This window comes from Cucurbita maxima, unplaced genomic scaffold (genome assembly GCF_002738345.1).
Source record: "Cucurbita maxima cultivar Rimu unplaced genomic scaffold, Cmax_1.0 Cma_Scf00016, whole genome shotgun sequence".
Classification (NCBI taxonomy): domain Eukaryota; kingdom Viridiplantae; phylum Streptophyta; class Magnoliopsida; order Cucurbitales; family Cucurbitaceae; genus Cucurbita; species Cucurbita maxima.
In genome coordinates, this window is record NW_019272032.1 from 939,339 (window position 1) to 948,850 (window position 9,512).

At 34.4% G+C, this 9,512-nt stretch overlaps 1 protein-coding gene across 2 annotated transcripts in view; it reads left to right on the top strand.

Moving 5' to 3' along the window:
* The first annotated feature begins 6,350 nt into the window (after window positions 1-6,350).
* The window catches only part of LOC111491193 (ABC transporter B family member 28), a 7,968-nt gene continuing 4,806 nt past the window's right edge, over window positions 6,351-9,512 (top strand). Inside the window, exons 1-8 of one of the 2 annotated variants that reach the window (XM_023139987.1) lie at window positions 6,351-6,826; window positions 7,212-7,399; window positions 7,555-7,578; window positions 7,794-7,895; window positions 8,245-8,335; window positions 8,869-8,969; window positions 9,076-9,126; window positions 9,222-9,350. In XM_023139987.1, the coding sequence (XP_022995755.1) occupies window positions 6,442-6,826; window positions 7,212-7,399; window positions 7,555-7,578; window positions 7,794-7,895; window positions 8,245-8,335; window positions 8,869-8,969; window positions 9,076-9,126; window positions 9,222-9,350 (1,071 nt within the window). In that variant the 5' untranslated portion in view covers window positions 6,351-6,441. The remainder of the gene's footprint in view (window positions 6,827-7,211; window positions 7,400-7,554; window positions 7,579-7,793; window positions 7,896-8,244; window positions 8,336-8,868; window positions 8,970-9,075; window positions 9,127-9,221; window positions 9,351-9,512) is intronic. The other variant, XM_023139988.1, reaches the window with a different exon arrangement.

Genomic DNA, 9,512 nt, shown 5'->3' on the forward strand with positions numbered 1-9,512 from the left:
TAACAATAATAAAGATTTGTCAAGAAAATTAATATTTAAGAAACAAAATAAAAAATAATTAATGAATTATCAAATATAATTTAATCTAAGTCCAAACAAATCTAATGTTTCCACTTTTTAAAAAAGAAAAATTCATATTGAATTAAATAGTGTCAAGCATGTGATAAATTTATTCTATAGTCTTGGTCAATATTTATTTTTGGTCATGCATCAGGGACAAAATTGTCATTTTAATATTATTTTATATACAAATTTGGTATTTTATATCATTTTCAAAATTAATTTTGAACAAATTGGTTCATTGAAAAGGTCTGCTGACCCCTTTAATTTAATTTTTTTAAATAAAGTTTGACCTTTTAATGTTTTTTTTAATTATTATTCTATTTAAAATTAAATAAATTTCACAAAAGTTTGACTAAACCATCAAGTTTTTTTTCTTTATTATTCAGCCATTTTTAAATAAAGTAAAATTATTGATATTTTTAGATAATTTTAATAATTCGAAAAAATAAATTTTTAATTATATAGTTTACTCAAATTAAGTTATCCTATAAAAAAAATTATTTTAATTTTAATTTAGTCTCTAATATTTTAAAAATGGCATCATAAAATTAGCTCTAATTTTTTTTCTCTTTCAATAAAAAATAATATTTTTTTCTTAGATAAACATCACGTCAAATATATATATATATATAATGCATGAATATTAAAAAAAATAGTAAAATAAAATTTCAAGTGAATTAACTTTATTTAAAAAATTGAAATAGTTTAGTTTATTTTAGCTTTTGTGCATTAAAAATAGATTAATGTCACTAAATTTTAAGAAAATAATCAATTTAATTTCTATTATTAATTTGTCGATTGGTTAGTTAATGTAAATAATTATCATACAAAATTATATTGAGAGACATAATAAAATGATGAAATATTTTCATTTCAACTTTATTTTATGGCTCGAGATTTTCATTAGGTCATTGTCATTTGAGCTATGTTTTATAGTTCGGGATTTTCATTAAATGAATCGATAATAAACTCGATAAAAAAAACGGACGAAATTAGGGTTTGAATGGTTGTTGAGAAAGGAGATGATTTATGTGTCACTTGGCATGACATACGGCTTTTGAGAAAAAGACATCAGCAATCAATAGTGGACTGCAAAAAAAGGGCTTTCATATTGGCCGGCATCATTCTTAGCTGCCCTCAAAAGTGCTTCTTCCATTGCTTCTTAACTACTTAACCCTTAAGTTTTTTCCCCCCTCCCCCCAATAAAATTACATAAACTATTAAAAAACGCTACGTTATACCAAACTCGAGTACCATATTGTCTATTTCGTTAAGGGAATTCCAACATTTTTCTTGCACAGTCTCTAGTGGAGATGGAGAAATTAGAGTGTCTCGTAATCTTTTGAGTATTGGGATGGATGGTAATCTGGGTTTAGAAGCTCTCGAGAGGTTTAGAAATCGGTTGAAGTGAAAGGTGGAAGACCGAGATTGTGTTTAGGGTTTAGGGTTTGTGCTAGAGATCTTGAAATTTTTCAGCAGTTTAGATTTTTTTCTTTCTAATTTAGACTAAAATAATAAATTTTGATGGAGTAGTTGGAGAAGGGAACGAATTATTCCTTGTAAGAATGTGGAAACCTCTGGCTAGCATACGCGTTTTAAATTAGTGAGATTGACAAACATATGTAACAAGCCAAAGCGTACAATATCTATTAGTGGTGGGATTTGACTGTTACAAATGGTATTAAAACAGACACTAGGTGGTGTGTCAACAAGGACGGTGGGTCTTCCGAGAAATGGATTGAGAGATCCCACGTTAGTTGAAAGAGTGTTGAAACGACTTGGGCGGTTATAATTGGTCGGAAAATTCATATTATTAATTAAAATTTAGTAAAATATTGAAGATATTTATTTTATGAGAAATTAATAGTTTAAATTAAAGATATTATACATAATAAAATAATATTCCTCATACCCCATATCCAGCTGCATCCCAAACTTTGGTATAAATGAAGATTCTTTATTTCTCATTTGAGCTGGTAACCCTACAAGGACCTAAACTTTACAATAATTTTTGTCACTTATTCATGGTTTTATGTATTCTAATATTTTAGGGCAAATTAGTAAATTTATAGTTTAAAACGAATATATATATATATATATATTTTGTCGGGAGGGGATGAAGATCAAAATAAAATTGCTGAGGACTAAGAGTCGAGATGCCACTTTCAGATCTTCAACGTTGAGCATGCAAGCCTTCAAGCTAATGAACCCGATTCCTTGCTTGATATTGTGGATCGATCTTTGAATTTATGTTTAATACTCATCTTGTTTTGATATTGCTCGAGGCTCAACACTTTGCAGCCATGTTTTGTTGGAAGTGCCTCCGCCATTTGTGATACTTTCCTTATTATAGAAGGCAATGTCTCGACTTTACTATATATATACTTATTGTAGAGGATAATTTCTTCGAGCTGGTTCAAGCATATATTCTTTATCATGAAAAATATATGAGAATGGAAGGAATCTAGAATTATGCTTAAATTAATAAAAATGAAATATTCAAAGTTTGTTCTTCGAGCTAGATCCTTGTTCGTTCCTCATCTACCACCATCCTCGCTAAGCCATGCGCCTCCCATCAACTTATTGCCGCACACGTCGAGACGACACGGGTATAAGCTAAGACGTGAGGATATCGATATCTCAATGTTAGCCGTGACACCATTAGTGAGCATTTGAGTTAATTTCTCAAAATCTGAGGCAGGCGACTTCCAATGCTACGACCAAAGCTTCCCGAACAGTCGTGGCCTCCACCATATCAAAGAAGCTATGACTCGGCCCTGCCCCTCCTTGCTTCCGCCACAGAAGCCTTGGGATGGATTCTTTGTTGTTCGGTAATTTTAAAGATGTAGCTTGACCCAATGCATAAAATTGGTCATTAAATAAAATATTTCAAGACAAATCTTTACTTTTCAATACGTAATGCTCTCGAGTCAAGTAAACGAAGGCTACATAAATGAATCAAGATCATATACGAATGCAAATAACCACGAAAATATGTGTGATACTCAAGTAAAGAAGAGGAACGTGAATGAACTAAGATCATATTAAAATGAGAGTGATTTTGAATGTGATGTCTCACATTGGTTGGGGAGGAGAACAAAACACCCTTTACACGGGTGTGGAAACCTTTAAAGCCTTGAGGGGAAGCCCGAAGGAAAAAGCCCAAAAGGACAATATCTGCTAGCAGTGGATCTGGGCCGTTGCAAATGGTATCAGAGCGCCCAAACACCGGACGATGTGCCAGCTTTCTCGCTGTTCCCCGAAGGGGGGTAGACACCAGACGGTGTGCTAGTAAGGGTGCTGGGCCCCAAAGGGGGTGGTTTTGGGGGCGGTCCCACATCGATTGGAGGAAGGAAAGAGTGCTAGCGAGGACGCTGGGCCCCGAAGGGGGGTGGATTGTGTAGAGTCTAGCAAATGCATTTTAAAGCCTTAAGAGGAAGTTCAAATAGGACAATATCGGTAAAGTCTACGCCTTACACTGAAGATAGGATAACTAAGAAAGACTTAAAAAAATTGAAAGTTACTAGTTTTACCAACAAAATGTACTTTTCTTTTCGATGGTTCGAGCATATGAACTTCACAGTTAAGCGTGTTTTGCTTCGAGTAATTTTATTTTGGGTGGCCTCCTGAGAATTTTTCTATAATACATGTGAGTGAGGACAAAGCTAGTAACTAACGTGATCATGTCGCAGGAGAATGTTAGGGCTATCAGGTGCCAAATTCTAATCCAAATCTGGAGCATGGTTAGTACAATATGAAATCGATAACGTGGTCATATCACAAGAGAATCTCGAAGCTAGTAAGTACCGAATTCAAATTTCAAATTAAAAATGTGGTATATATGATGTAATAAAAAGAGATATATGACGTAATAATATAAAATTTGAAAGTGTTTTCCCCGACAAAATTGTTTTATTAAAATTATTGAATTGGGCGAGTGATAATAAAAAGTCAAGATCTGAAAAAGTGGGTTTGAAAAAAGAGTGAAAAATGATTGCTGTGAAGAAACCGATGAAAAGGGAAAAGCTGCAGCAGAATATATTTAATAATATTTTTAAAAAATTAAAGAAAAATAATTACGTAAATATTAAAAGAAAAAGAAAAAGAAAAAGAAAAAGAAAACCAAGCAATTCTTTGACTGTCCTTCCAATCATAACTCAACTTTGCATCTTTATCACCTCCATCTTTTATTTTTTAATTTGAAAAACTAAATAATTTCATTAAAAAAAAATTAATATGCTAATTAAAAAATAATTAGGTCTTATGTCTCCTCGAGCAATAAGCGAAAATTCTATGACATTGCCTCCAACCAGAATTTGGGTCATGTCTCAATTTCAGTATGGACGATCACCCTCTCGGATTAGCTTCTAATCATCACTTTTGTAAGCTATTACCTTACCGACAATTGAGTAGAGTTGTATATTGGCTAGTTAAAGAGAAGATTATGAATATATAAATAAAGAACGGTATCTCATTAGTATGAATCTTTTGGGAAACCAAAAGCAACCATACCTATGATCTTTTGAAAAAAATAAGAAAAATTCATGCGAGCTTCTACTCGGGTGGAAATAAAGGATCAAAACAATCGAAACCAATCTAACCTAAATTCAATTAAATAGGGTTTTTCACACGTAGAAAAAAAAGCTTTTGTCTTCTTCAATTAGTCCAAATTCGATTGATATCGACAATCCAATTCCGTAGGAAGAAGGTCTAGAAAAGGTCATCGAAACAATAAAAAAATACATGGTTTTGACGCTACGTTGTGCCGACTTGGAATGCTACTCATGAGTTGGTTAGGGATAGGTTCCAATCACTCTTTCGATGTCATGCCATTGTGGTGGCATGAGAATCACTGAAAGGGGACGGTTTGAATCTCATTGTTGGCGTGTAGAATACAAGTGCATCGAGCCACAACCTAGCCAAAAGGGTCCAAGATTACTATTATTAGATTCTATGTTATTCTAATTTAAAAAAAAATTGTATCAACCAATTGGTAGGGTTCAATGGAGCCATTGGTCGTTGAAATCCATATCAGAGGATTGGAGGGCACCCATTTGGAGCTGCAACAGTTGAAGCGCCCCAAGGACACATACTCAAGTGATGGAAGCAACCTTATCAAGCTCTTGTAGCTGTCATCCAACCCGATTGACCGCACCCAAACAAGGCCAGGCACCAGCCTTCTGCAACATGTGGCTCGCGAATGGCTATGAAGCCTTTGTCATTTGTTAATCATATGGTTCAATAATTAGTGTGGTTGAGATAATCAATATGAACTTAGCTCAACTAGCATAAATCATACTTCATTAGTCAAAATGTCAGACATTCAAACCTTAGACATTGAGGTAGAGAAATCATCTCAATAATTTTCTTTTAGAAATAGAACGAATTTTAAGACCCATTTGATAAAAGTTATAATCTAGAAAATGAAAGTTCTAAAAAATGTTAAAAACCGTACTTTTTTTTGTGTGAAGAAGTTAGAGTTAAGGTACAGTATGTTTGATGAAAGTTCCACATGGGCTAATTTAGGGAGCGATCATTTATAATAAAAGAATACTCTCTCCATCGGGACGAGGCCTTTCGGAGAAGCCCAAAATAAAGTCATGAAAACTTATACTCAAAGTGGACTATATCATACCATTGTACCATTGTAGATAGTCGTGTTCGTCTAACAAACCTTTTACAAAACAAGGCATGAAGAATCCTTCTTTATTACTACTCTTGCCCATCTCCATATTTTGGAGCGTTCTTTCGAGCTAGCTCGATGGGAGATTCGTTCGTCGACCTTCGAAGCTGATAAAATGTTGCCGTTCATAGATATTGTTATGGTTAATATTAGGTTCATATACAAACGATAAGACATATATAATCTTCGTGTAAAGCCAAAAGAATTAAAAGAGGCAAGAAAATGGTTTGTTCGTTAAAATATATTATATTGGATAAGATAAAGAATGTAATATTATAAACAAGGGCATCGAGCAGTACCATGCCATTTGGATGGGTTCAAATAAACGAAAAATTTTATAGACTGGATGGGTTGTTTATTAATTTTCCTAATACTATATTGGATTGAAACGGAACACCCAAAATTTATTATTAATTTTAAAACAATTATAATATATATGTAGTTATTTATTTTTCAAAAAATATATTAAAATTAAGTTACACGTGTTAATTAAATATTTAAAAATAAATTAATCTAACTCGGAACCAAGAAAATGAAAGAATGAAAAGAGGCAAGGAGATGGCTTACTGTAATTCATTAAATTATATTGACATTCATTGGATAAGGCAAGGAATCTGAAATGATAAACATGGGGCATTGGGCAGCGCCATGCTTCTCCACAGGTCCCTCTCTTTCACCAACCGTCATCTTCTTCCATGTCTTCCGCCACCCTTCTCTCTCTCCCCTTCACTCTCAGGCCCTCTCGCTTCCCCAATTCCTCTCTCTCGCCGCTCCGTCGTGCCACCTCTGTCGCGCCATTTCCCACAGTTGCGGCGGTTCGCTGCGGGTTTAAGCCTGCTTCCAAAAGTAGCAGAAGCAGTTCTACTTCTTTCGCCTATGTCGGGCCTGCTTCGGACCCTAATGTCAGCGAGTCCGACCCGAAAATCGATGACGCCTCCGATTTCCAGGATCGAGTTCCTAGGGTCTTGTATTGGGGGCTCTTGTGGAAGCTTTTGACGAAGCACAAGCTGCGGCTTCTGGTTTCTTCGCTTACTCTTGTTTGCTGCACCACTTGCACTCTTTCCATGCCGTTTTTCTCAGGTAGGAATTGGATTTTATGCTGTTTTTCTTCTTTGATTATGGGACTGTTGGGTTTTGGATCAATTTTAACTCTGGAGTTAATTGATTGTAGCTATTAATAACTTGCATCAAGTGTTGAATCGTATAAGGCTTAATTGAATTATGCGCAATAAATGCCCTTAAACATTATTTCAATATAGCCACAAAATCAAGCAATACTTCAAATTGCAGCACCCAATTGAGTTTTACTCCCCCACCAATACTCCGGTTCAAATTGAACTCCTAAACAAGAAAAGGAAAAAGAAAAGAAGGATAAAATTCACACAACGTTCTTTATGGCACGAATGATTCAATAAGATGGTTTTATTTCAATCCTGAATGTTTGTTTCATGGCTTGCTTGTGTAGGTAGATTTTTTGAGGTACTTATAGGTGCAAAACCTGGGTCTTTGTGGAGGCTGCTGAGTACAGTTGGAATTTTATATGCATTGGAGCCAATATTGACGGTCTTGTTCGTCACAAACATGAATTTCATGTGGGAGAAGGTTATGTCAAGATTGAGAGCCCAGATTTTTGGAAGGTTGCTGATTCAGAAGGTAATATCTTTTATCTATCGTGGATTTCAGTGTTGGAGTAGTGTTGTAAATTTAATTTGTAATTATGAATGACCGGATGAGATGAACTGTCTATTTAAGGTTGATTTTCATGTAAAATGTTGGCATCCTGATTTGATCTTCCTTTTACTTCTCAGGTGGAATTTTTTGACAGATACAAGGTGTGTGTGTATAATGAACCACTTATTCATAATCTACTGCAGACATTTTTTTCTTCTTATTCCAAATTGGTTGCTGTTACTCCTGATTTCTCCTTGTCCTCCTTTTCTTCTTCATTCTATTTTATATATCCTCATTTCGTTTTCTCTATTGGAAATGTTAGTTTCTCAGTCAAGTTTGATATTTCAATTGGATTGACTTGGATTTTTCCTTTAAGGTTGGTGAAATTACCGGATTGTTAACTTCTGATTTGGGCTCTCTTAAAGATGTGGTGAGTGAGAATGTTTCAAGGGACCGTGGATTCAGAGCGTTCTCTGAGGCAAGCAACTCTTCACCAAGTACAAGTGAGCTTTGTGTTGTCTGCATTTGGCATATAGATTTGCTTCGCTGTTGCCGATTGAAATATTGTTCCAATCTGAACTTTTTTTTTTGTTTGACTCTCGATATGGTTGGATTTCATGTCCAATATTTTATTTACTCTCCCTTACCTGAAATAACTACGTTGTTGAAAAATATGACTAAGGTTCTAGTTGCTGAATATAGAATGTGGTCAAATAAATTTCCTATTAGGTGAACCTTTACCAAAGTTGCATATTTTGATATTTTTTTTGTTTCGGTCTGCATTATTGATAGTGGAATCTTGTGCTACTGTGTGTTATTTTGTACAGGTGATTGGAACAATATGTATATTATTTGCATTGTCCCCCCAGCTTGCACCTATTCTTGGTCTTCTGATGTTGAGTGTATCTTTTTCAGTGGGTAAGTTTATCAGTTAATTAGCTTCTTTCTGAGGCTCCCTGCTACTTTTCTTTACAGCATATAGACTAAAACTTCTTTCCTTCATTTCTTCTTTCTTTGAACACATTTTTATACTTTATCCATATAGTAGCCTATGAAGCCTAGCGCTCTAGTTTGATTGTGTATTCGTGTCCAATACTCTTAACAATGGCCGTTCACTACCCTTTGTTTGTTTTTTTGATATGTTTGTATAGTGCATGTGTGTACCTGCTTGGCTGCTTCTATGTGATGCTTTCAGGGAATGTAAAGATGTTATAAATTGTCCTCTTACTTGAGGGTTATCCAGATTTGAGAAAGTGTGTTTTTCTTTTGGTCTGCTATTACGATCTTTCTTTATGTCTTGCATCCAATTGGAACCTGTCTTAAATACAAGTCATTTTCTCCGGAAAATGTGAAGGACAAGCAAGATATAATTATAATAGAAAGCTATAGGCTACACCAATTTGAATGCCTTGTGTTTATTATTTGCAATGCTGACTTTCATTTATCTCTAGCTGTATACAAGCGTTCTACTATCCCTGTATTTAAAGCTCATGGATTAGCTCAAGCCTCCATGGCTGATTGTGCAACAGAGACATTCTCTGCTATTCGCACTGTGAGTTTAAGACACTCTGCCACTTGTATTATCACTAAATTTGATTTCCCTGACCTATTAGAATTTTTGCTACTGGTCTTGCTGAGATACGAAGATGTTATCACAGGTGAGGTCCTTTGGTGGTGAAAAGCGTCAAATGTTCAATTTTGGTCGCCAGGTAAAATATTATTGGGAACTGTAAAGATTCCTTCAGATAAATTTTAGAGCCATGTTAGCTACTGAATTTGTTTATTCATTTTTGGATTTTGGCAGGTTATTGCATATGAGGGTAGTGGCATTTCACTTGGGACTTTTAAATCTCTGAATGAATCCTTAACTAGAGTTGCTGTTTATATTTCGCTTATGTCATTATATTGGCTTGGAGGAGACAAAGTGAAAGCGGTAATTTCCAAATTTTGCATACTTTTTTTATGTGTTTTAATGTATGGGTAGAGTGAAATACTGGATTTTTCTTGGAGAGAAGTGTGATAGAGAGAGGAAGATAGTTTTTTTTTTTTTTTTTTTTTTTTTTTTTTTTTTTTTTTTTTTTTTTTTTTTTTTTTT